Source organism: Crotalus tigris, unplaced genomic scaffold (genome assembly GCF_016545835.1).
Source record: "Crotalus tigris isolate CLP2741 ecotype Arizona unplaced genomic scaffold, ASM1654583v1 scf7180000017690.20705106771:4171800, whole genome shotgun sequence".
NCBI classification, from domain to species: domain Eukaryota; kingdom Metazoa; phylum Chordata; class Lepidosauria; order Squamata; family Viperidae; genus Crotalus; species Crotalus tigris.
Window position 1 is genome coordinate 1,024,153 of NW_024096569.1, and position 27,221 is coordinate 1,051,373.

The 27,221-nt window shown below is 46.3% G+C and overlaps 1 protein-coding gene across 3 annotated transcripts; it reads right to left on the minus strand.

The window, feature by feature from the left end:
* Positions 1-1,156: 1,156 nt before the first annotated feature.
* Positions 1,157-26,490, minus strand: ATP1B2 (ATPase Na+/K+ transporting subunit beta 2). Of its 3 annotated transcripts, XM_039337934.1 has the most exons (9): positions 26,209-26,490; positions 13,602-13,730; positions 12,366-12,470; positions 9,536-9,738; positions 7,870-7,926; positions 7,693-7,713; positions 5,912-5,944; positions 5,548-5,646; positions 1,157-4,046 (listed from the first exon to the last, which is right to left on the minus strand). In XM_039337934.1, the coding sequence occupies exons 1-9, from the start codon at positions 26,318-26,320 to the stop codon at positions 3,885-3,887; spliced, it is 921 nt and encodes a 306-aa protein (XP_039193868.1). In that variant the 5' UTR covers positions 26,321-26,490; the 3' UTR covers positions 1,157-3,884. The 3 variants fall into 3 exon arrangements, with proteins under 3 accessions (XP_039193868.1, XP_039193869.1, XP_039193870.1); XM_039337935.1 differs by lacking the exon at positions 5,912-5,944; XM_039337936.1 differs by lacking the exons at positions 5,912-5,944; positions 7,693-7,713 and having other exon boundaries at positions 26,209-26,488.
* Between the last annotated feature and the right edge of the window lie 731 nt (positions 26,491-27,221).

Genomic DNA, 27,221 nt, shown 5'->3' on the forward strand with positions numbered 1-27,221 from the left:
CTGAAGGCCTAGGACTGGGGCGACGGTGCGCGTGCCCACAGAGAGGGCTCTGAGTGCCACCTCTGGCACCCGTGCCATAGGTTCGCCACCACTGGCTTAGGGCTACAAATATTCTCCTTTACTGCCACAAATGTCTGTCTGTGGATGAGGGAAGATCTGGCAAAGGACCCCCTTATCCATGCGCTCCCGATTGCTTGCATCCCGTCGGCTCTTTTGAGCTGTTGCACAGCATGGTTTACAATCAATTATTGAGAGAGAACATGATCACCGCCTAATTAATCACACCTGGCTCCTAATTAAATGACATTTTGCTCCTTGCAGGCTGGAATCCTAATGGAGCCTGTTGCAAAATCCAAGGAAGAAAGGGAGACGAAGGGGGGGGGGGGACGTAAAAATATTTCGGGGGCTCCCTTAGGTGCAAAGGGTGCCCTGCAGAGGAAAAAAAACTTCAGAGATTTTCGGGGAGGGTCCCTGCCTCCCCAGCAAGGGCCAAGGTTGAAGACCCCTGCAGTAAAAGAAAGGGATTAAAAGAGAGTAAACAAACCACAATGACTCTACCTGCGTTAGTGCCAGGGAATTCTGGGAGTTGAAATCCACGTATCTTAATCGGCATTCTGGGAGCGGAAGAGATCTAAGATGGCTTCAGCTACAATGTCTACATCAGTGGTTCTCAACCTTTTTAATGCCGCGACCCCAACCGGTCGTAAGTCGAGGACTACTCAACCGGTCGTAAGTCGAGGACTACTCAACTGCTGCAGCACCGTTTGCAGAATGGGACTTTTGGTGGGCTCAGCAGGGCAGAGACAGCCTGGACAATTCCTATTGGCTTTTGAAAGCCAATAGAATTAGACTCTATTCAAGAGAGTCTATTCTATTGGCTTTCAAAAGCCAAGAGAATAAAAGGGAGTAGCACAGCTAAGGAAAAGGGGGGAAAAATGGCGGACTGCGTTGTTTGGTGACTCCCGTGAAATGGTCGTTCGACCCCAAATGGGGTCCCGACCCACAGGTTGAGAACCACTGGTCTACATGCTTCCATAAAACCAAGATTATTAATACACATCCTGCTTTGCATTTCCTTAAAGCTGAAATTCCACACTTGTGTTCCTCTACGCCCGTTTTGCTATTTAAAAAAAAACAAAACACATTAGGACGTTGATTTGTTTTTTTAAAGTTTTATTTCTCTTCTTTCACAGTAAATCTGATACAGGCAATTAAATAATTCTGCAAATAAAATCCAAGACCAAAAAAGAAAAAAAACAAGAAAGTTAAAAAGCAGAGGAGTTTTTAAAGTTATGAGTGCCATTCATACATACATATTCTTCAAAGGTGCATCTTTAAACCAGAAAGGGAGGACATTTTAATATTACCACGACGATAAAACGCAAAGAAAGTTTTTAAAAAAACCCTCCTTTTTGTTTAAAATACTTATTTTTTTCTTTTTTCTTTTGCCAAACGAATAGAGAGAGAACAGATGTTGCAGGAGAGTTTCTAGAGAAAGCAAAAAATCTCCAACCGTTAACTAACATTGGGTAAAAGATCGTCATTAGTTCAGTCAAGAATTTCTTCCCCCATGGTTATGGTGGAAACTGGAATTTGATTTATAGTAGTGCAAGGTGCTGCTATTACAACAGATTTAAACAACTATACACTAATGAATAGAGACAGTTTGTGTCGATCCTAGGACAGGAAAAAAAGAACGGGAAAGCGGAAATGCAGGGTTAGAAATTAAAACCAACAAACTGCATTCACAGATGCCATGGCAGTTTAATTTTGCAAGGAGACCGCACACCAGGGCTGTCGTACAACAGCCGCCATGCCCGTAAGCCGCTGCATTTGTGCAATTGCACTCCTAGCCCAGTTTAGGAGTTTTGAGGCCAAGCCAGCTTCCTAGACGTTTTTCTTCTTGAGGACTAGCCTCATGCAAAATCAGCATAATTTTGCACCTGCACCCAGTATAGTGTTTCTCAACTTTGGCACCTTGACGATGAGTGGATTACAGCTCCCAGAACTTCTCATCAAATTATGTAAATTTTGATCCATCTGATATGACATCTACTGCATTTCCACTGTAGATGGTGGGAATGCGGTAGATGTAATATAACTTTTTTAATAGATGGTGAGAATGTGGTAGATGTCATAACTTTTTTGATAGATGGTGGGGATGTGGTAGATGTAATATAACTATTTAAATAGGTGGTGGAAATGTGGTAGATGTAATATAACTTTTTAAATAGATGGTAGGAATGCGGTAGATGTAATATAACTTTTTTGATAGATGGTGGGAATGTGGTAGATGTCATAACTTTTTTGATAGATGGTGGGGATGTGGTAGATGTCATATAACTATTTAAATAGGTGGTGGGAATGCGGTAGATGTAATATAACTTTTTTGATAGATGGTGGGAATGCGGTAGATGTAATATAACTTTTTACAAAAGATGGTGGGAATGCAGTAGATGTCATATAACTCTTAATAGATGGTGGGAATACGGTAGATGCAATATAACCTTTTACATAGATGGTGGGAATGCGGTAGATGTAATATAACTTTTTTGATAGATGGTGGGAATGTGGTAGATGTAATATAACTTTTTTAAAAAGATGGGAATGCAGTAGATGTCATATAACTTTTTTAATAGATTGTGGGAATGCGGTAGATATAACTTTTTTGATAGATGGTGGGAATGCGGTAGATATAATATAACTTTTTACAAAAGATGGTGGGAATGCAGTAGATGTCATATAACTCTTAATAGATGGTGGGAATACGGTAGATGCAATATAACCTTTTACATAGATGGTGGGCATGCGGTAGATGTCCTATAACTTTTTAAAAAGATGGTGGAAATGTGGTAGATGTTATATAACTTTTTTAATAGAAGGTGGGAATGCAGTAGATGTAATATAACTTTTTAAATAGTGGGAATGTGGTAGATGTCATAGCCTTTTTAAAAGATGGTGGGAATGCGGCAGATGTCATAACTGGGTTGATAGAGGGTGGGAATGCGGTGGATGTCATACAACTTTTTAAATAGATGGCGGGAATGCGGCAGACGTAACATACCTTTGACTTCAGCATAAAATGGAAAAAATAACCCCATGACAGCACAATTCTGAGGAATTCTGGGAACTGAAGTCCACCCATCCTCAAGGTGCCTTGGTTGAGAAGCACCAGGGCTATGTAAACTGGGCAGGGTCTACCGAAGAAGTGAGCCCTCCTGCAATCAATGGGCCCCCCCCCCACTCACACACCAACCCCCAGCTGCCTTCCCTGTCGCGACGGCCACAAGCTTTGGGGGCGCAAGGCATTCCCGGTGGCAGACAAAACTAGCTATCCTGGCTACCGTCTTCCAGCCCCGATCCATGCATATTATAGCAGGGAAATACCTAGATTCCGCGGTACCTTAATTTTTAATATATACTTTTATATATATATATATATAAAAATATCTATATACATTTATTATTATATTAGGAAACTTCTCCAGGGGAAACAGGGAGCGCCGCCAGGACGAGGGCCCAAAAGGGTGAGCCTCTCCTTGCCGGACACCGTTGGGATGTTAGACTCAATCAAGGGGTCACCGAGTATTGGGTGGGTGAGGGGCTCTATGAGAAGATAAGGTGGGAGCAAACCCTTCGTTGTTGGGTCAACACGAGAGGTGGGATTGTCTAACAGCAAAGGTTAGTGAGACAGAGGTGAACAGCAGCGGCCAAAGGGGAGCCCCTAAATCCATCACCCTCCCCCCAATTTCCGTCAGCTTCGGACCTGTTAGTCGTTGTAAGCTCTGTGTTGGGATTGCCAAGAGTCACCGGGAAGGAGCTGGTTTTGGGGGGGTCGAGGAGATGGAGGAGAGGAGGAGGAGGGGGGGGGAAGGGGGTCAGCTTCATTTTTTGTTGACCCGGATTTTGAAAGCCACGCGTCCGGCAAACTTGTCTCGTTCGTCGGTCTTAATGTTGGCGGCGTTAATCTTACACTCCACGTTGTGCTCGTGGTTAAAAGTGAGGTTGAGGAACTTGACCGCCACCACGGGCTGGGTGTAGTTGACCTGGAATTGAAAAATAATTTTTTTTTAAAAAAGGGGGGGGGGAATCTCACCCCCAACTCCCAAGACCCACAAAAGAGAGAAAAAGTTAGGAAAAAAGATTAGGAAGCGTGTAGCCCAGGGGTTCTCAACCTTGGCAACTTTAAGACTTGTGGACTTCAACTCCCAGAATTCCTCAGCCAGCTGAGGAATTCTGGGAGTTGAAGTGCACAAGTCTTAAAGTTACCAAGGTTGAGAACCCCTGGTGTAGCCTATTTATCAAAACAGAGGGTGGGGAGGATAGGATAGCAGTCAGAGAAAAAGTTAGGCCACGCACTTCCCCGTCTTTTTTTCCTATTTGTCAAAACAGAGGAGGGGGGGGACAGGAGAGCAGTATTCCAGTATTTGGGGGGCTGCCAAAGAGGAGTGGGGGGGGGGTCCACCTATTCTCCAAAGCGCCTGAAGGCAGGAAAAGAAGCAACGGATGGAAACTCCTCAAAGAGAGAAGCAACCTGGAACTAACCTGGAACTAAGGAGAATTTTCCCGATTTGTCTGAAATGGTACCATAGGGATTCCTGCCTGAGCAGGGGGTTGGACTAGATGACCTCCAAGGTCCCTTCCAACTTTATTATTATTACTATGGATCATCGCACAGTCAGCCAGATGTTCAGACTGGATTTGGCATTTTGTCTACCTATCGAGTCCTTACCCAGGACCTGGGATAGGCAGATGTGGATGTTTGATGGTATTACAGGTATCGTCGCAGGATGGAAGCAGTTCCTAATAAGGCCGCCTTTTGCAATTGACTAATAGCGAATTTGTCAATGCCAATGGTGTTCAAGTGGTGCTCCAGTTGTTTTGGGATTGCACCCAAGGAGCCTATGACTATTGGTACTACCCTTGCTTGCTTTTGCCACAGTCTTTCTATTTCTATTTGTAGGTCTTTGTATTTTGTGATCTTCTCCAGTTCTTTCTCGTCTATTCTGCTATCTCCAGGCACTGCTACGTCCGCTATCCAGACTTTTTTGTCTTTCTTATCGACAATTGTCAAGTCTGGGGTGTTGTGTGGCAGGTGTTTGTCTGTTTGAATTCTGAAGTCCCAGAGCAGTTTAATTTTATCATTTTCTATGACTTTCTCTATTTTATGATCCCACCAGTTTTTGCTTACAGGCAAATGATATTATTATTATTATTATTATTATTATTATTATTATTATTATTATTATTATTAAAAGCGGCAGCAAAGACTGAACTGGGTCAAAAAAACATATAAATAAATGAAACTTGCGATTTATAAAACTCCTCTGTCCAAAATACCCCAAGGGTCCAAAACGTGGGAATTTTTTCCCAGCCTGCCCTTGGCCAGGTTGGGTTGAGAAAAAAAAAAAAAGAAGAAGAAGAGGACGGGAAAATAAAATGTGTGATATAAAACGCCTCGGTGCGCAGCAAACATCCCCTGGACCAAAATCTGGGAATTTCCCATCATGCACCTGGCCGGGTAAGGCGCACAGCATCCATACTCACGTGAATTTTCTTCCCATAATACGGGAAGTACATTAGATCGATGTTGCCCTCGGCGGGAAACATGGCTATCTCTCCCAGCTTCTGCATCTCCTCCTCTTTCTGGGAAGGTGAAAAATAGGGGAGGGGGTGTCAAAAGGATAGCCTGTGTTTGGCCCCCTCCCCAACCAAAATAAACACCGTTGCGCCTTCAATCATTTCTATTTATTGTGCGTTAATAAACGATCCTGACAAGCCACGATTGGGCTTAGCTGCGCCATCTCTCCCACTCTTCCTGCGTGCGTCTTTTAAACGCTGAAACTAAATTCTTCCACCGTGCCCTCCCCCCCTCAAATGAAGCCCCCTCCCCTCCCTCCTGGACTCTTACAAAGCTCTCGTCTTCGTGGATGGTTTCCTTCTTCTGACGGTGGAAAAACGGAGGAGAAGGAAGGACAGGCGAACATGCAAACCAACAGGCAGGAAGGGACGGGCGAGAACGTCGGACGGACGGATGGATTAGTAAACGAAATGAACAGGTTAGTAAAGAAAGAGGAATGAAATGAGGTTGGGGGGGGGAAATCGCTCCCTGCAAAGTTGGCGGGGTGGTGGATGGAAAGGTTTGCAAAGTTGAGCCGAAGGTCCAGAGATTCTACATTTTTGGGGAGAGGTGCGGAAGTGGCTCATGCAGGCGTTGGAAGCCGTGGAAAATTCGTGGCTGGGCGTTGGGGGGCAAGCAGAATTCCTGTTCTCCCCCACCTCCCGAAGGAAGCAGGCACGGAAGCTGGAGGCTCTGCTACAGGAGACAGCCAAAGTGTCAATTTGTGCAGCTTTCGCCCCTATTTTATTTTTTTAAGGGGGGGGGGCAAACGCCACTTTCCCCAAAATCCTTGGAATCGGGAGATTTTTTTTCCCGCACAAAATAAGGCCCCGGATGCAGGTCCTCCTCAACATACGACCGTGATGGAGGCCGGAAATTTCCGCTGCTAAACGAGACAGTTTTGGGGTGAACGTTGCCCCGCTGGACGACGTTTCTGGCCTCCGCCGTTGAGTCGCCTCAACTGTTGACTTTGCTTGTAAGGAGGACGCGAAAGGCGGATGACGTGGCCCCGGGAGACGGCGACCGTCATAAATACGAGTCGGTTGCTGCAACGGTCGTAAGTGTGAGAAACGGTCCTTTTTCCAGGGCTGTTGTAACTTTGAACGGTCAGTAAATGGGCTGTGGTAAGTGGAGGGCTAACCAAATTTTCCATTCTTGAGATAGCCAAAATATAGTAGAATTGGACCTTTTGTGTTGTTTTCTTGCAGACGTTTCATAACCCAACGAGGTAACGTCTTCAGGGCTAGAAAGGAGTGGGGTTTGTGGAGAGAGGAGGAGGAGGAGGAGGTGGAGGAGGAGGAGGAGAAGGAGGAAGATTGTGGGATCGTCCGTGCTGAGTTTGGTTGTTTTCTTGCAGACGTTTCATGACCCAACTAGGTAACATCATCCGGGCTAGAAAGGAGTGGGGTTTGTGGAGAGGAGGAGGAGGAGGAGGAAGAGGAAGAGGAGGAGGAAGAGGAAGAGGAAGAGGAAGGAGGAGGAGGAGGAGGAGGAGGAGGAGGAGGAAGATTGTGGGATCGTCCGTGCTGAGTTTGGTTGTTTTCTTGCAGACGTTTCATGACCCAAGTAGGTAACATCATCCGGGCTAGAAAGGAGTGGGGTTTGTGGAGAGGAGGAGGAGGAGGAGGAAGAGGAAGAGGAGGAGGAAGAGGAAGAGGAAGAGGAGGAGGAGGAAGATTGTGGGATCGTCCGTGCTGAGTTTGGTTGTTTTCTTGCAGACGTTTCATGACCCAACTAGGTAACATCATCCGGGCTAGAAAGGAGTGGGGTTTGTGGAGAGGAGGAGGAGGAGGAGGAGGAGGAGGAGGAGGAGGAGGAGGAGGAGGAGGAGAGCTGTGGGGTCCCTGGTGCTCTCTGAGCTGGGTGGTTTCCTTGCAGACGTCTCACGACCCATCTAGGTAACATCATCAGTGGCGTATTCTCCTGTATCAGAGCCTGCTCTATGGCTGCCTCCTGAAGCAAGGTGGAGTCTATCCTACTATCGCCCTAAAAGCAACTTTGAGCAACTACGTAGCGGGTTTTTAAGGAGCCCCAAACCGGCCCGTCTTATCCTCAAGGAGAGGAACCCTTACCTCCTGCGTGGATCTCGGTATCTGTCAGCAGAGAACATTGGATTTCCGATAGAACCGAAGAGGTGTGCAGAGTGAGTAGATAAAATGTGTGAACACCAAGAGCAAAGAAACAAGAGATGGAGAAGAAGACAGAGAAAGTGGGGAGGGGGAGAGATGGAGGGGAGGGGGTCTCTTTACCTTGGCCGTGCAGGAGATGTTCATGGGCTGGTTGGCGCCTGCGTAGAATTTGATGACCTACGAAAGGAAGGAGAACTTTTTCAAACTCGGCCAGCGGAAGATGGGGGGGGGCACTTCAACTCCCAGAATCCCCCAGGCAACCGATCAAGTTTTCCATTTAACTCTTGTGCCATCTAGCTCACCTTTAACTCCTTCATTAATTTATTTTTATTTATTTCCCCCCCCCACACACTTTGCTGAAATCAAGTTATAGTACATCGACCGCCTTCCCACCATCTACTAAGAGAGTTGTTCAATTAAAAAAAAAAGGGAGGGGAGATATTTGTTCTTGTCCTATCCGTGCTTAACTCTGGTAAAACCTTGCTGGCTGGGGAATTATGGGAGTTGAAGTCCACCCATCATCCAGTGGGCACAAACACTGGTTTAGGACCTCTGATTGGTTCTCGGTGGTCCACAAGCTGGGGCCTTCAAACTTGGCCCTTTGTTGACTTGTGGACTTCAATTCCCAGAATTCCTCAGCCAGCGTGAGGGAACTATGACCCTTTTGTGACTCGTGGACTTCAACTCCCAGAATTCCTCAGCCAGCGTGAGGGAACTGTGACCCTTTTATGACTCATGGACTTCAACTCCCAGAATTCCTTAGCCAGCGTGAGGGAACTAGGACCCTTTGGTGACTCGTGGACTTCAATTCCCAGAATTCCTCAGCCAGCGTGAGGGAACTAGGACCCTTTGGTGACTTGTGGACTTCAACTCCCAGAATTCCTCAGCCAGCGTGAGGGAACTGGGACCCTTTGGTGACTTGTGGACTTCAATTCCCAGAATTCCTCAGCCAGCGTGAGGGAACTAGGACCCTTTGGTGACTTGTGGACTTCAATTCCCAGAATTCCTCAGCCAGCGTGCGGGAACTAGGACCCTTTGGTGACTTGTGGACTTCAACTCTCAGAATTCCTCAGCCAGCGTGAGGGAACTAGGACCCTTTGGTGACTTGTGGACTTCAACTCCCAGAATTCCTCAGCCAGCGTGCCTGGCTGAGGAATTCTGGGAGTTGAAGTCCACAAGTCATCAAAAGGCCGAGTTTGAAGACCCCTGGTCCAGAACATGAGTGGGCAATGTGCCGCTCTAATTCTCGTCACCCCAAATGACTGGCAGGAGAAAAGGTGTTACAATTAGTCCTCGACTTACAACAGTTCATTTAGCGACCAATCAAAGCCACAACACCACTGAGAAAAGGGACTTACGACCAATTTTCACACCTGTGACTATCACAGCCTTCCCCAAGGTGACAGGATCAAAATTCAGGCGCGTGGAAACTGGTTCCTATTTATGACGGTTACGGTTTCCCGGGGTTGAGGGATCCCCTTTTGCGACCTTCTGATTCACTTAATAACTGCAACGATTCGCTTAACAACGGTGGCCAAAACGGTCGTCCAATGGGGCATAATTCCCTTAACAAAGCTCTCACTTAGCAAACTAAATTGGTTGGCTTTATGATGGTGGTCGTTAAGTGGAGGACTAACTTCATTGGCCAGGAAGCCACAAGCAATTTTAAAAAGCCCCTTTGCTACACCCCCCAGCCCCAATTGCTTCTTCTTCGTCTCCTCTGCCCCCTAACCGCCCCTCCCCTCTGGGGAGACCCTCACCCCCCCCCAATGTTCCACCAACCCACCCGGTTCATTTTGACCAGGATGCAAGGCCGTCCCTCCTGGTAGCCGTAAGTCGAGTCGTTGAGTCCCGAACAGTCCCTCAAGAATGTGCGGTTGAACTGGCAGGCCCTCTTGGGGTAGTTCAAGACCCCGTTGTCGGGCTGTTCGTTGTAACGGCCCGGCTGGCAGAATTCGTTCATGGCCGCTTGCCGAGAGTCGTTGTAGGCTGGTGGAGAGAAAGGAGCAGAGATTGGGTGAGAAAGAGGAAGGAAGGAAGGAAGGAAGGAAGGAAGAGAGAGAGAGAGAGAGAAGAAAGAGACAGAGAGAAATAAAGACAAAGAGAAATACACAAAGAGCAAGACAGCAAAAAAGAAAAAGTAAGGCAGGAAGGAGGGAGGGAAGAAAGAAAGAAAGAAAGAAAGAAAGAAAGAAAGAAAGAAAGAAAGAAAGAAAGAGAAAGAAAGAAAAAAGAAAGAAAAGAAAGAAGAAACAAAAAGAAATAAAGACAAAAAAATAGTCAGAGAGCAAGACAGCAAAAAAGAAAAAGGGAGGAAGGAGGGAAGGAAGGAAGGAAGGAAGAAAGAAAGAAAGAAAGAAAGAAAGAAAGAAAGAAAGAAAGAAAGAAAGAGACAGAGAGAAATAAAGACAAAGAGAAATAGTCAGAGAGCAAGAAGCAAAAAAGAAAAAGGGAGGAAGGAGGGAAGAAAAAGAAAGGAAGAAATAAAGAAAAAGAAAGGAAGAAAGAAAGAAAGGAGAAAGAGACAGAGAGAAATAAAGACAAAGAGAAATAGAGAGCAAGAAACAAAAAAGAAAAAGGAAGGAAGGAGGGAAGAAGGAAGAAAGGAAAGGAAGGAAGGAAAGAAAGAAAGAAGGAAGGAAGGAAGGGAGGGAGGGAAGGAGAAAGAGACACAGAGAAATAAAGACAAATAGATAGAGAGCAAGGGAGCAGAAAAGAAAGGAAGGAAGGAAAGAGGAAGGGGGAGGGAGGGAGAAAGAAAAAAGAAAAGAAAGGAGAAAGAGACAGAGAGAAAGAAAGAGAAATAGACAGAGAGCAAGAGAGCAAAAAAAGAACACAAGGAAGGAAGGAAGGAGGGAGGGAAGGAAGGAAGGAGACAGAGAGAGAGAGAGGAGAGAAAGAGAAAGAAAGAGTGGGAGAGAAATTTGAGTAAAAGATTTTCTCATGTTTGCTATTTTGACTTGGAGTTTCAGCTCGACTGTCAATTATCTCGCGGATTCTCAGCCCATTCTGGTTTCTGACGTTTACGGGAAAAGGGAGACCGGAATAAAATATATGTCGATCTAACACTTCCCACGCTGCCTCCTTCCCCGTTGCCACACGGGATATATTTTTGCATATATTGCAAATATTTTCTGGGGATTCCCCCTAGTTTTTCCTGCCTTCCTTAAGGTGTGCTGGGCTCGCAGGTGGAACAGGATCCCCTCACCTGGAAAGCCCCCGGGGTGTGTTTGGGGGGGGGGGTTCTGTTGCAAGTCTGGGCTGCACCTGGAACCTTGCAATGGGGAGGGGGGGGCTGAAGGAAACAGCGGATGGGCCACTGGGAAAGCTGCCTCCCCTGTGCAGGCTAACCTCCTTTCATGTTAAGCTGGCCAGGTGACGGATGGGAGACCACCAGGAACACCTTGAGGGAAGACTAGGTTAGGGAAGGAGAAAGAAAGAAAGAAAGAAAGAAAGAAAGAAAGAAAGAAAGAAAGAAAGAAAGAAAGAAAGAAAGAAAGAAAGGAAAAGGGAGGCAGAAAGAAAGAAAAGAAAGAAAAAGAGACAGAGAGAAATAAAGACAAAGAGAAATAGACAGAGAGTAAGAGAGCAAAAAAAGAGAAGGAAGGAAGGAAGGAAGAGGAAGGAAGGAAAAAGGAGGGAGGCAGAAAAAGAAAGAAAGAAAACAAACTACCACTCGGAAGGAAGGAAGGAAGGAAGGAAGGAAGGAAGGAAGGAAGGAAGGAAGGGAGGAAGGAAGGGAGGGAGGCAGAAAGAAAGAAAGAAAGAAAGAAAGAAAGAAAGAAAGAAAGAAAGGGAAAAGGAAGGAAGGAAGGAAGGAAAAGGGAGGCAGAAAGAAAAGAAAGAAAAATAGACAGGAAGAAATAAAGACAAAGAGAAATAGACAGAGAGTAAGAGAGCAAAAAAAGAGAAGGAAGGAAGGAAGGAGGGAAGGAAGGAAGGAAGAGGAAGGAAGGAAAAAGGAGGGAGGCAGAAAAAGAAAGAAAGAAAGAAAACAAACTACCACTCGGAAGGAAGGAAGGAAGGAAGGAAGGAAGGAAGGAAGGAAGGAAGGGAGGGAGGGAGGGAGGCAGAAAGAAAGAAAGAAAGAAAGAAAGAAAGGGAAAAGGAAGGAAGGAAGGAAGGAAAAGGGAGGCAGAAAGAAAAGAAAGAAAAATAGACAGGAAGAAATAAAGACAAAGAGAAATAGACAGAGAGTAAGAGAGCAAAAAAAGAGAAGGAAGGAAGGAAGGAAGAGGAAGGAAGGAAAAAGGAGGGAGGCAGAAAAAGAAAGAAAGAAAACAAACTACCACTCGGAAGGAAGGAAGGAAGGAAGGAAGGAAGGAAGGAAGGAAGGGAGGAAGGAAGGGAGGGAGGCAGAAAGAAAGAAAGAAAGAAAGAAAGAAAGAAAGAAAGAAAGAAAGAAAGAAAGAAAGAAAGAAAGAAACTATCACAAGGAAGGAAGGAAGAGGGAGGATGGGAGGAAGAAAGAAAGAAAGAAAGAAAGAAAGAAAGAAAGAAAGAAAGAAAGAAAGAAAGAAAGAAAACTATCACAAGGAAGGAAGGAAGGAAGGAAGGAAGGAAGGAAGGAAGGAAGGAAGGAAGGAAGGAAAGCTTGGCTCCTTTCCATCGCTTACCTTCCAAAAAAGTATTGAGCATTTTCACATAATTATCCCAAGATTCTGTTTTGGTTAGATTATAGGTGATCTCCAGAGTGTCTGTCCTGGGACGGATCATCATGCCTGACATTAAAGACAGGGGGGAAAAAAATAATAAAATAAAAATTTAAAAAATAAAACATTAAATAATTAAAAGTCAAAAAGATAAAATAATTTTTAAAAAATCAAAGATGAAACAAATAGGACATAGAATATAAAAAGAAGTCAAATGGGGGGAAAGGTAAAATATAATACAAAATGTAATGTAAAATCAAAATCAAAAATAAGACCCCAGGAAAGATATAAAAGATAATGCCGAATATGATAAAAAAAAAAAGAGAACGAAAAACGAAATGTGAGATAAAAGAAAATGCCAAACGTAAAAAAAAATAAAGTTAAAACAAATAAAATAAAAGACAAAACGGAAGATTAAAAAAAGAAAGGTAAAAGGTAAGGTGAAATAAAATAAAAAAAACATACACAAGTATCAAATAAATGTCAGATAAAATAGAAAACAAGTTAAAATAACATAATGAAAATAAACACAAACAGCAGACTGAGTTGAGGGCCAGCCCCACCCCAACCCCGGCATAGCCTCCTTCCATCCCATAATTCTATTTTCCCCTCCCCATTTCAGTGGGGCAGCCCAGGGAGTGGGGGGGGGGCCTCAGGGTTGCCTGGAGCCCACCCACCCACATTGCTGGGTCTCCTTTGTGCTTTCCCAAAAGTTGGTGAAAGAGACAAAACATTATTTTGCATTTATTTCTTACTAAATCCCTGTTCTGCCTGACTCTTCCGCCCAGCCCATTGGCTGGTTGCAAGCCAGAATTAAACCATGGTTCAGGGGGTTTGGGAAGGGCACATTCCTGGCTGTCTCCCCCCACCCACCCCGCCCCAAAGCCTCATAGAACCAGGGAACTGGAAGGGAACCCTGGAGGTCTTCTAGTCCAGCCCCCTACCTAAGACAGGTCCCTTCAGCATGTCCGAGAAGGTCCCGTCTCCGCTACCCATGCCACAGCGCCTTCCTCAAACGTAACCCATAAGCCTCAGCCTGGGATATCTCCGGGGCTTATCCCCCCAGCCTCGGTCTTGCGAAGAGGCTTTTACGGAGCGCCAAACCTCTCACCGGGGTTTCCACAAGGCCGGGCGGAAGGGAGTTGACGGGAAACGGGGCCGTTCCTCCCACCTGGGCGGAGGGATGGAGGAGAGACTCACCTGGGATGGAGAGGCGGTCCTGGTACTTAGGCAGGAAGGGGTCTACGGTCTGCAACAGGACCCACATGGTGAGGCAGAAGAGGGCCGTCAGAAAGGCGTAGAAGACAAAGTAGAAGAGCAGGATAAGAGCTGTGGGGGGGGGAGACAAGGGGGGGACGTGGGGGGGGGGACAGGAGGCCAGGTTAGTGACGGTTTGAGGACCCCCCCCCTCCTCTGTGTTATTGTTTTTATTTGCACAGATTTGAGCATTGAATTAGCCAGTTTTTCTCCACCACCTCGGCAAACTGGAAGATGGGTGGACTTCTTTCTTTCTTTCTTTCTTTCTTTCTTTCTCCTCACCCAATCTTTCTTTCTTTCCCTTTCTTTCTTCCCTTTCCTCCCTTTCTTTTCTCCTTCCTTTTTCTCTCTCTTTCTCTTTCTCTCTCCTTCCTTCTTTTTCTTTCTTCCTTCTTTCTTTTTTTCTTTCTTTCTCTTTTTTCTTTCTTTCTCTTCCTTCCTTCCTTCCTTCTTTCTTTCTTTCTTTCTCCTTCTCACCCAATCTTTCTTTCTTCCCTTTCCTCCCTTTCTTTTCTCCTTCCTTTTTCTCTCTCTTTCTCTTTCTCTCTCCTTCCTTCTTTTTCTTTCTTCCTTCTTTCTTTTTTTCTTTCTTTCTCTTTTTTCTTTCTTTCTCTTCCTTCCTTCCTTCCTTCTTTCTTTCTTTCTTTCTTTCTCCTTCTCACCCAATCTTTCTTTCTTCCCTTTCTTTCTTCCCTTTCCTCCCTTTCTTTTCTCCTTCCTTTTTCTCTTTCTCTTTCTCTTTTTCTCCTTCCTTCTTTTTCTTCCTTCCTTCCTTCTTTCTTTTTTTCTTTCTCCTCCTTCTTTCTTTATTTCTTCTTTTTCTTCCTTCCTTCCTCTTCCTTCCTTCTTTCCTTTTTTTTCTTTCTTCCTCTTTCTTTCTCTCTTTCTTTCTTTTTTTCTTACTCTTTCTTTTTCTTCCTTCCTTCCCCTTTCTTTCTTTCTTTCTTTCTTTGTTCCTTCCTTTCTTTCTCTTTCTTTTTTCTTTCTTTCTTTCTCTTTTTCCCTCCTTCCTTCCTCCTTCTCACCAAATCTTTCTTTCTTTCTTCCCTTTCCTCCCTTTCTTTTCTCCTTCCTTTTCTCTTTCTCTTTCTCTCTTTCACTCTTTCTCTTTTTTCTTTCTCCCTCCTTCCTTCCTCCTTCTCACCCAATCTTTCTTTCTTTCTTTCTTCCCTTTCCTCCTTCCTTTTCTCTTTCTCTCTCTTTCTTTCTTTCTCAGCAACTTGAAGATGGGTGGACTTCAACTCCCAGAATTCATTCATTCATTCATTCTTTCCTTCCTTTCCTTTCTTCCTTCCTTCTTCCCTTTTCTTTCTTTCTCTTTCTTTTTTCTTTCTTTCTTAGCAACTTGAAGATGGGTGGACTTCCTTCCAGAATTTTATTTTCTTTTATTCTGTTCTTTTCTCTTATTCCTTTCTTTCTTTCTTTCTTTCTTTCTTTCTTTCTTTCTTTCTTTCTTTCTTTCTTTCTTTCTTTCTCCTCCTCTCTTTCTCTCCTGCTGGTCGAGGAATTCTGGGAGTTTGCAATCCACCCATCTTCCAAATAGCTACGGTTGAGAGAAGCTGGTCTCCTGGAAACCAGGATCAATTCTTCTCTATCAAATTTACTATTTACTTCCAACTTTACTACTACTACTACTACTACTACTACTACTACTACTACTATTATTATTATTATTATTATTATTAATCTGCTACTTGGATTGATTTCTCGGTGGGTTATAATATCCACAGAAGAGGACCCCTCCCCCTGGGATGCCCAACCTTGCAGAGAGTTCCCCCCCCCCGCCTCCTCTACCTGCTTCTGCCCCGTGGCTGCCCCCCCCCCCGGTTGCCCTTGCTCAACCCCGGGCAAGGTGCCAGTTTAATTAGATGAGTGCAGACAGGGCAACACAAGAACCTCTCCAGGCGTCACCCTGTCAAGCTTAGCCTGAGGTCTCTGGCAGCCTCTCCGACGGGGGGGGGGGGGGGGGGGGGGGAAATTAAAAAGATCAAGCAGAAGGTTGCCCCCCCCACAGCTTATTTGAGGGACCTCTGCGGTGGGGGTCCAGATTGGCACTGTGGGTAGAGAGGGAGAGAGAGAGAGAAAGAAAGAGCTGAGAGGCAGAAAGAAAGAAAAAAGAAAGGGGTGACAGGCAGTAATGTGAAAGAGAGAGAGAGGCAGAGAGAGAAAAAAGAAAGATAAATCAGAGACCGAAAGAGAGAAGGAGAAAGAGGTGACAGGCAGAAAGAAAGCGAGAGAAAGTGACAGGAAGGAAGGAAGAAAGGAAGGAAGGAAGGAAGGAGAGAGAGAAAGAGAAAAAGAAAGAGAAAAGTGAGAAGCAGAGAGAGAAAAAAGAAAGAGAGAGAGAAAGATAAATCAGAGACCAAAAGAGAGGAGAAATAGGTGACAGGCAGAAAGAAAGGAAGAGAAAGTGACAGAAGAAGGAAGGAAGGAAGGAAGGGAAGGAAGGAAGGAAGGAAAGAGGAAGAGAAAGAGAAAAAGAAAGAAAAGTGAGAGGCAGAGAGAGAAAAAAAAGAGAGAGGAAGATAAATCAGAGACAGAAAGAGGTTAAAGACAGGCAGAAAGAAAACGAGAGAAAGTGACAGAAGGAAGAAAGAAAGGAAGGAAGGAAAGAAAGAGGCAGAGAGAGAAAGTGAGAAAGAGAGAACGAGAAAGAAAGAAAAATGAGAGGCAAAGAGAGAAAAAGAGAAACAGAGAAATCAGAGACAGACAGAAAGAGAGAAGAAAGAGATGACAGGCTGAAAGAAAGCTAGAGAAAGTGACAGAAGAAAGAAAGAAAAAGGAAAGAAAGAGGCAGAGAGAGAATGAGAGAGAAAAATGAGAGGCAGAGAAAGAGAAAAATCAGAGACAGACAGAAAGAGAGAAAGTGATGACAGGCAGAAAGAAAGCGAGAGAAGGAAGGAAGGGAGAGAGAGAGAAAGATAAGAGGCAAAAAGAGAAAAGAGAGAGAAACAGAAAGAAAAAAGAGAAAAAAGGGGAAAAGAAAGAAAAAGAATTCTAGAGCTTTTCCAGCAAAGAAGGATCCACATCTCATCTCTAGGTCCTTCTTCTGCTCCCTGCTCCCTCCCCAGGTGCATAAGCTCTGCAATTCCCAGAATTCCCCAGCCAGCCCCTCGGTTGGGAATTCTGGATGCGGCACCCCCAGAGGCCCCCCCCCAAAACAGGGCACCTTGTCCTGGAGAGCCCCTCAGAATCTGAGCTTCAGCCAAGGCAGAACCGTGTCTGTCCCTTGGCCAGAAGGAGACCCTAGACCAGGGGTGGGCAACCTTGGCGCTTTTATGCCTCATGGACTTCAACTCCCAGAATTCCTGAAGTCCACCAGTCATGAAGGGGGCCATAGTTCCCCCATGCTGGCTCAGGAATTCTGGGAGTTGAAGTCCACGAGTCATGAAGGGGGCCATAGTTTCCCCCATGCTGGCTCAGGAATTCTGGGAGTTGAAGTCCACGAGTCTTAAAGGGGGCCATAATTCCCTCAAACTGGCTGAGGAATTCTGGGAGTTGAAGTCCACGAGTCATGAAGGGGCCATAATTCCCTCATGCTGACTGAGGAATTCTGGGAGTTGAAATCCACGAGTCATAAAAGAGCCAAGGTTGCCTAGCCTAGCTAACTGACCGTGGGGGGATACCGCAGCAGTTGTAAATGTGAAAAATGGTCTTAAGCCACTTTTCGCAGACCCATTGTTAACGCCAGACGGTCACTAAATGAACCGCTGTAAATAGGGGACTGCCTGTATAAAGGGAACTACTGATCACATACAAGAGTATCCGTAATAACGTCCCAAAGTCCTCATTCTCACACTTTGCTCCAAAGAGTAAGGATTCCCTTCGCCCTCCTTCCAAGTCATGAGACTATTATTATTATTATTAAAGTTGGAAGGTACCTTAGAGGTCATCTAGTCCAACTCCCTACTCAGGCAGGAAACCCTATACCATTTCAGACTACTACGTAGTAGTAGTAGTAATTATTATTATTATTATTATTATTATTATTATTATTATTATTATTATTACGTAGTAGTAGTAGTAGTAGTAATAATAATAATAATAAAAAGTTGAAAGGTACCTTAGAGGTCATCTAGTCCAACCCCCTGCTCAGGCAGGAAACCCTATACCATTTCATACTAATAGTAGCAGTAGTAGTAGTAGTAGTAGTAGTAGTAGTAGTAATAAAGTTGGAAGGGACCTTGGAGATCATCTACTCCAACCCCCTGCTCAGGCAGGAAACCCTATACCATTTCAGACTAATAACAATAATAATGATGATGATGTCGGAAGGGACCTTGGAGGTCATCTAGTCCAAACCCCCTGCTCAAGCAGGAAACTCTATACCATTTCAGACAGTCTCTTCTTAAACCATCCGCAGGTATCCCTCGACCACAATTGAGCCCAAATTTATGTTGCTAAGTGAGTTTTACCCCGTTTTACAACCTTTCCCGCCACGGTGAATTACTGCGAGCGTTAAGTGAGTCACTCGGTTGTTAAGTGAATCCAGCTTCCCCCCCAATGGACGTTGCTTGCCCGAAGTCAGAAATACCACTCAGCTGCAGGAATCCATTTAACGACGGTGGGAAGAAAAGTTGTAAGGGGGGGGGGGAAATCGCTTAACCAATGTCTCGCTTAGCAACGTAAATTTTTGGGGGCTCTGTTGCGGTCGAAAGTTGAGGACTTCCTGTATTTCCTTCCCAAAATTTAGATTTTTCTTTTAAAACTTTTTTTTTTTTGCATTTGGCCCCAAAATTCATTGTTCCCCCCCCCCCGGCCGTTCAGGTTTTTTCCCCCATTTTTCCTTCTGCTGCTAATGCGATAGATAGAATCAAAGGCCGTTTGCCAGGGGCTTGATTTAAATTTTAATCAAACTCTTGACCTGCGGAAAGTGAATCCTGAAGACCCCCCCCCAAAAAAAGGCAAAGAAAAGAGAGCAGAAAGCCCTTTTGGAAAATGTAGGTTAAGTCAGAGCAGAATTTTAAAACTGCGCTCTGTTAAGTCGGCACCATCCATCTCCAGGCTATAAGAGATTCAAAATGGAGAAGGGAGGGGAAAAAAATACTCTTAAAAAGAGTCGCCAGGTTTGGAAATGTCCGCTCATTCGAGGCTTTGGACAGATTGTCCACAGAGGCTCTCTTTAAAAATGGGCCTGGTAAATCCTCTGAAAACTGCAAGTCTTATTTGGGAGTTGGGTCTCTTCAGTTTTAAATCTTTCTTACTAGCTTAAAGGAAGTTTCGTTCTTTCCTTCCTTTCTTTCCTTCCTTTCTTCCTTCTCCTTCCCTCTTTCCTTTCTTTCTATCTTCTCTCTTCTTTTTGTTCTTTCCTTCCTTCCTTTCTTTCTTTTCCTTCCTTCCTTTTTCCCTTCCCTCTTTCCTTTCCTTTCTTTCTTTCCCTTCCTTCCTTTCTCTCCTTTTTCTTTCTTTCTTTCCTTTCTTCCTTTGTTCCTTCCTTTTTCTTTCCTCCTTTTTTCTTCTTTCTTTCCTTCCTTCCTTTCCTTCCTTCCCTCCTTCCTTTCCCTTCCTTCTTTCCTTTCTTTCCTTCTTTCTTCTCTTTCCTTTCTATCTTCTCTCTTCTTTTCTTTCTTTCCTTCCTTCCTTTCTTTCCTTCCTTTCCCTTCCCTCTTTCCTTTCTTCCTTTCCTTTCTTTCCCTTCCTTCCTTCCCTTTCCCTCTTCCCTTTCTCTCTTCTTTTTCTTTCTTTCTTTCCTTCCTTTCCTTTCTTCCTTCATTCCTTCCTTCCTTTTTCTTTCCCTTCCTTTTTTCTTTCTTTCCTTCTTTCCTTCCCTTCCTTCCTTCCCTCCTTCCTTTCCCTTCCTTCTTTTCTTTCTTTCCCTTCCTTCCTTCCTTCCTTCCTTCCTTCCTTCCTTCCTTCCTATTAACACAAGGTTTACACCTGGATGGTCTTATTACCCACAATCTTCTCCCTTCCCACCTTACTCGCTAATCCCAAAAGGGAGGACAAACACGGAAGTGTCTAATGCAGGAAGCGACGCCCCAAATCTGTGTCAGAAAACCTGTCCGTTGTCATCCCATGCCCTGAACTGGGACATCACTCCCATTTGACAGAAGGGAAGACTGAGGCTATGAGGAAGCAGCCGGTCCCAGCTCCACCCGCCGAAAGAATCCACGGCTTAACCCCAAGCTACTTAACTAGGGTTTCTGTGAAGCCCAAGTTGCAAAACCAGAAATTGAAATCTGGGACAGCCAAACCAGCAAGCCGCCCACGAAAAGAGTGTTGATACCAGTTGCAAAAACAACGATACACGGGATGATATGTATCCCGGTTGCATCACCTCTCGCCCTAATCCACGCTAATCAGCCGGCAAATCAGAACAAGGGAATAAACCTGGGATAATCCCAGTGGCCGGCTTCTTCCGGCGAACTCTAACCTCGTGGGGTTAAATAATACCCAGTCCGCTGACCCACCTTTCCACCAACGTGGAAACCTGGCTCGCTTCTGAAGACCGAGCAAAGGGCAATTTGCACAGAGGTTCCCTAAAAGCTGGAGAAGACGCCGAGCCTGCTTCAAGCCCTGTTCTTCTCTCCCACTTCTCCCCCTCCCCCCAATCCTCACCCCAAACCTAGCCAGGATGTCATGCAACACCCTGCGTGCTCGGCACCCTCCCCTCCCCCGGGAGAAACCAGGTTTAGTTTCTCCGGCCCTGGTTTCCCGCAGAAGCGGTGGGCGCTCCCATCGCTGGGGGCTTTTAAGAAGAGGCTGGACAGTCACTTGTCTGAGACGGTATAGATAGGTTCTCCTGCTCGAGCGGAGGGTGGGGGGTGGGCTGGACTAGATGACCTCCGAGGTCCCTTCCAGCTCTTGTTATTCCGGAACGGCTGGCTTCCAGACATTGTGGGTGCTCCACCGGTGGAGGTTTTTTAAGGAGAGGTTGGTTAAGAAGAGATGGGACAGACATTTGGTCGAAATGGTGTAGGCAGGCTCTCCCGCTTGAGCAGGGGGCTGGACTAGATGACCTCTGAGGTCCCTTCCAGCTCTTGTTATTCCGGAACGGCTGGCTTCCAGAAGTTGTGGGTGCTCCACCGGTGGAGGTTTTTTTTAAGGAGAGGTTGGTTAAGAAGAAATGGGACAGACATTTGGCCGAAATGGCGTAGGGTCTCCCGTTTGAGCAGGGGGCTGGACTAGATGACCTCTTGTTGTCCCCGGAACGGCTTGCTTCCAGAAGTCGTGGCTGCTCCACTGGTGGAGGTTTTTTTTAAGGAGAGGTTGGTTAAGAAGAGATGGGACGGACATTTGGCCGAAATGGTGTAGGCAGGGTCTCCCGTTTGAGCAGGGGGGATGGACTAGTTGACCTCCACGGCCCCTTCCCGCTCTTGTTATTCTGGCATCCTACTCCTTGCCGGTTTGATTTTGCTTGCTCGCTTGCGTCACTCGTTTGGGTGGCTGACCACAGACATCGAAAAAATAATTAAGTAAATCCCCCTTTTTTTTCAGTCCTCCTCCTCCCCCCTCCTCGTCTTCCTCTTCCTCCTCCTCTTCCTCCTCCTTCTCCTCCTCCCCTCCTCTTCCTCCTTAGCAGGTCCCTCTGCCAGCTGCAGAAAATTGGGCCAAGACTGCACCAGTTTCCCTCCCACCCTTCCAACAAGCACGAATTCCCCGTCTCTCTCTCTGCAGAAGCAAAGCATAAAGAATTATTCCCCCCCCCACAACTTCGCCAAATGGATAAAAACCCAAATTTCTTCCTTTCTATTCTTCCTCCCTTCCCCATCCACCAGGTAGCAAGCTCTCTGCACACAAGTCTTTTGCCCCCTTGCAAAAGTGAGGCTCCCCCCCCCCCGCCCCAAAAGCCAGAATTTGGCTTGGCCCGACCCCAGCCCAGGGCCTGGCTGCCTTCGGATATATATATGCCTTTTGCTCAAAACAAGCCACCTTCCAACTTGGAATCCTTTCTTTTGTTGGTATCTTTCATTTATGCCATTTATTGCCAATGTACGTTTATCTGCAATGGCTTTTTGGCAAAAGAGACGTTTTGCAATAGTTTGGGCCCATGTAGTAGCTTCATTTGCAATATTGATTTGAAAATATAAATGGGTGTCTCTTATCTGAGTGCAGAGATCAGTTTATTTGCAATATTTATGGCAAATATGAATTGATATCCTATTGATGGCCCATGTGTTCATTTCCTTATTTATGGAAAGTATAAATTGCAATATTTATGGCGGATTTAATCGGTGGATCTGTAATATTTATGGCCAAATATTAGTTTATTTGTAATATTTTGTTTGTAATAGTTATTGCAGATGTAACTTTATCTGCAATAGTTTTGGCAAATATAAGTTGATGTCTTTGATTTGCAATATTTATGGCCAATGTAAGTTTATTTGTAATATTTAGTGAAGATATAAATTGGTGTCTTTTGTTTGTAATATTTATTGCAGATGTAACTTTATCTACAATAGTTTTGGCAAATATAAATTGATGTCTTTGTTTTGCAACATTTATTATGGCCAATATTAGTTTGTTTATTTATTGAAGATATAAATTGGTGTCTTTGTAATATTTATTGCAGGTATAAGTTTATCTGCAATAGTTTTGGCAAATATAAGTTGATGTCTTTGATTTGCAACATTTATTATGGCCAATATAACTTTGTTTACAATATTTAGTGAAAATATAAATTGGTCTCTTTTATTTGCAATATTTATTGCAGATATAAATCGATCTGCAATAAATATTTGCAGATCTCTTTTCTCTGCAATATTTGCAAACTGATCCCCTTTGTGCAAGAGCTGGGCGGCGGGAGGAGGTGAGCATAAAAATAACACCACGTGAGATTATGCCCACGTGAGGACACTCACCCAGAGTCACCCAGGGTCAAAGGTCAAGTGGAACGCAACCCTTTTTAACACCAGCTGCATCCCCAAAACAAAAGTTCCTAGTTCGGGTCTTACTGGCAAAGCCAGACCTTCTGTTCAGCTGTCTGCAAAGCAAACACTAAGCTAGAGATGATTTGGGGGGTGGGAGGGCTGGATGGCAGAGAGAGAGGAGGGGGGGGGGGAATCTGAGAAAAGCAGACCCAGTTTTCAAGGGGATTGCAAGCTTTGAAACTGAGAGCCCCTGTGCCACCGACGGTTGGAAAGAATAATGCAGTATTTATTTTTTTATTTTTATTTTTTTAGCCCTGGTCAAGAAAGACTGCAAGAATCTTTGCAAAGGAAGAGCTGGCTGTATGGAGTTGGAAGGGAGGGGAGGAGGAAAGAGGCCAGGTTGGTGGAGAAGACACACACATACACATACACACACACACACACACACACAGAGAGAGAGAGAGAGAGAGAGAGAGAGAGAGAGAGAGAGAGAGAAGGAAAGATGGAAAAGAGGCAGAAAGAAAAAAGGAAAGAAGAGAAGGAAGGAAGGAGAGGCAGAAAGAAAAAAGGAAAGAAGGAAGAGAAAGGGAAGGAAGCAAGGAAAGAAAGAAAGAAGAGGCAGAAAGAAAAAGGAAAGAAGGAAGAGAAAGAGGGAAGGAAGGAAGGACGGAAGAAGAGGCAGAAAGAAAAAAGGAAAGAAGGAAGAGGAAGGAAGGAAGGAGAAACAGAAAGAGAGAAAAGGAAGGACAAGAAAGATAACGAAGAAAAGATGGAAGAAGAGGCAGAAAGAAAAAAGAAGGAAGGAAGGAGAGACAGAGAGAAAAGGAAGGAAGGACAAGAAAGATAAAGAAGGAAAGATGGAAGGCAGAAAGAAAAAAGGAAGGAAAACAGAAGGAAAGGAGGAGGCAGAAAGGAGAAAAAAGAAAAGGGAAAGAGAGGCAGAAAGAAAAAAGGAAGGAAGGGAAAGAGAGAGAAAGAAGGAAGAAAGAAGAGGCAGAAAGAAAAATGGAAGGAAGAGGAAGGAAGGAAGGAAAGAAGAAAGAAGAGGCAGAGAAAAATGGAAGGAAGAGGAAGGAAGGAAGGAAAGAAGAAAGAAAGAAAGAAAGAAAGAAACATTTTTGAGGCCAATTCAGGAGGGCTTGCTCCCTGCCTAGAAACCCTGCTCCCTCCCCCCTTCACCCCCCCTCATTTCTTTCCATCTCACCCTTGCAAGATAAGCCCCCCCCCCTTTTGTAGAAACCCAGCTGGAATTGTTCGATAAAGCCAACTCATCCCAGTCTAATTCCCAATTTATTGCCCGGATCAAGGCCCACGGCTTGCCATGGAATTAATCTCATGGCAAGGCCGGAAGCATCAGGAGTTTTTATTTTAAATTTTTTTTTAAAATTTTTTAATTTTGGTTACCATATAGACCAACCCTGCCCCCCCTCCTAGGAGGGTCCTGGGGAAACAGAAGACCCTCGCAAAATGAAGAAAGAAAAAAAAAAGGAGGTGGCTGTGCAGATCTTCTCCAGAAAGAAGGGAAGTGTGTGTGGGGTGGGGGGGAAGGCATGCATTAGCAGTTTTGCACCAGAGGGATATTTCGGGAATAAGGGAGGTGTCTTCCCTCTTTCTCCCTCCCTGCCCCCCCCCCGGATTAAAATGGAGATGGCAACCCACATTCCACCCTGTGCCAATCCCAGGCTTTTTAGTTTGAATAATGCCAATATTCAAAGCGGGCATCCATCGGGTTTGATGTCTTATATAGGAGAGTCCAGGGAGAAGAGACCTCAAACGCCCCCTCCCCTCCAGCGCCGCCCCCTCCCCTCCAGCACTGCAACTGCTGGACAGATTGGGCAGTAATGGGGGAGGGGGTCGGGTAGCCAAGCCCCCCCCCCTCCCTCCTTAGCAGAAGAAAAACCCTGACCTATTTTTTTTTCTCATAGGCCCTGGATTGCCTCTGGCACCCTTCACTGCATATTGGGGAGGGGGGGGGTCGAGAGAAAGGAGATGTTCTCCCCCAAACCGGGGGCTTAGGAAAAAAAAACGCAGCCCCCCCCCTTTCTTTGTGCCCCCATCTCATCCAGGGAAACGGCAAGCCCCCCCTCCTCAAATACTGGAGACCATAAACCTCAGCATCCTGCCCACTCCCCACTTCAATATTTACCCCATCTTTCTCATTAACCCCCCCCTTTAAAAAAAAACAACCTCCCTGACCAACTCCCCCCCCCGTTCTAAATACGTCTTCAACACAATCGCACAGACTCACAAATGAGGAAGGGGGGGTTAATTTTCTCCAACCCGTCTGCCTTTGGATCCGATTATTCCCTGCCCACCCACCCCCAAACGTGTTTTTTTAAAAAAAGAGAGACGCCCCCCCATTTAAAGAGGGGGGGCCACGTCCAGGCATGCAAACACCTTGTACCCTGCAGCGCAATTGTTTTTGTGCAATCGCGCCGAAGCCCTGCCGTTTTTTTTTTTTATCAAGGAGAGATAGGCAAAAGCCCTTTGAAGCCCCCCCCGCCACCGCCCCCCACCCGCCATTAAGTCGTCTTCAGGAACATCGCAAAGGTCACATTCCCCCTACACACACACGCACACACAGAGACACACACTCCGCCCCAGCCCCGACAGCGCAACCCCGCATTTCCCAACCCGCGTCCGGAGAAGCCCGGTCGGCAGGTAAAGAGGCCAGGACAGGTGGGACGGGGGCTGGGGTGGGGGTGGAAGGGGGGGTGGCGAGACCTCCTCCCCCCCGCTTTGGCCTTTGTGGGCATAACTGGGGGGGCTTGGGTTCTCTCCTGCCCCCCCTCCCCCGTTGAAATGAGGGGAGGGGGGGAAGGAAAGAGGGGGGGAATCGGAAGGCAGGGGGAACGAAAAGCCCCTCCCTCCCCCGCCCGGGAGAATCGAGGACGCCCCCTCCCCTCGTTTGAGACCCCCCCCGGAAAGGGAGCTTCCTTTAAGACCCCCCTCCCCGTCCAAATAAGGGGGGAAGATGGGGGAATCGGAAGGCGGGGGGGGGGGAAACGAAAAGCCCCCCCACCCCACCCGGGAGGATCGAGGACGCCCCCTCCCCTCGTTTGAGACCCCCCGGAAAGGGAGCTTCCTTTAAGACCCCCCTCCCCGTCCAAATGAGGGGGGGAGGAAAGAGGGGGGAATAGGAAGGCAGGGGGGGAAACGAAAAGCCCCCCCTTCCCCACCCGGGAGGATCGAGGACGCCCCTCCCCTCGTTTGAGACCCCCCCCGGAAAGGGAGCTTCCTTTAAGACCCCCCTCCCCGTCCAAATGAGGAGGGGGGGAGGAAAGCGGGGGGAATCGGAAGGCGGGGGGGGGAACGAAAAGCCCCCCTTCCCCCACCCGGGGGGATCGAGGACGCCCCCTCCCCTCGTTTGAGACCCCCCCGGAAAGGGAGCTTCCTTTAAGACCCCCACCCCCTCTCCTCCCCGTCGCTCCCATCGCCATTAAACGGAGCCTTCTGCTTCCATTCCTTGCCAAGCTCTGGAGAGCCCCCCCCCGGGGGGGGCAAGGAAGGGCTCTTTCGCGCAACCCCCCCCCAGCTTTCCTAGCCCCCCCCTCCTCCATTGTACGACGGGGTGGGCGTGCAGGCGCCCCTTGGAAAAGGGGAGCCCCCCCTGCACCCCAATAGAAAGCCCCGGAGCGAGTTTTTCCCACCCGGAGGGGGATGGGTGGGGTGGGGGGCACAAGCCCTGGGTCTTCCTGACGCCCCCCGCCCGCCCGCCCGCCGCCGCCGCCAAGCCTCACCCCAGCTGCTGCCGGTGCGCCCCATAAATTGGTGGGTGCGGGGGTTCCAGACGAACTCCTTCCACTCGTGCATCACCTGCCCGCAGCTCTTCTTCTCCTTCTCGACGGCCATGGCCAGGCCAGGTGGGGCTGGGGGCTGGCGGGCTGGCTGGCTGGGTGGGGGGCGGCCTCAAGCGCAGGGCCCCCTCCCGAGGCAGGCAAAGCGAGCAGGTGAGGCTGCAGCCGACGCCACCGCCGCCGGAGCAAGGTGAGCGAGCCGAGATGCTCCCGAAGGCAAAGAGGACGCCGGGCCGAGCCGCCGCCGCTTTATGCCTCCTCGGGCCCCGCCCCCTCCTCGCCCCTATGCAAATCAGGCGCCTCGAAAACCTGCCAGCCAGCCGGCCCGCCCCGCCCCCGCCCGCCTGGACTTCCCAGCCGGTGGCTGGCAGGGTGCCTGGAGGTGGGAGGGGGCGTAGAGGGGGTCTCTGGGTTTATGGATAGGATAGGATAAAGAATAAAGAATATAGACTAGACTAGAATAGAATAGAATAGAAATAAGGAATAGAATGGAATGGAATGGAATGGAATAGAATAGAATAATAAAATATAGAATAGAAGGGAAATAAGGAATAGAAAATAATAGAATAGAATAGAAATAAGGAATAGAATGGAATAGAATGGAATGGAAGGGAAGGGAATGGAATGGAATGGAATAGAATAGAATAATAAAATATAGAATAGAAGGGAAATAAGGAATAGAAAAGAAAAGAATAGAATAGAATAGAATAGAATAGAAATAAGGAATAGAATAGAATAGAATAGAATAGAATAGAATAGAATAGAAATAAGGAATAGAATAGAATAGAATAGAATAGAATAGAATAGAAATAAGGAATAGAATAATAAAATATAGAATAAAATAGAAATAAGGAATAGAATAGAATAGAATAGAATAGAAATAAGGAATAGAATAATAAAATATAGAATAAAATAGAAATAAGGAATAGAATAGAATAGAAATAAGAGAATAGAAT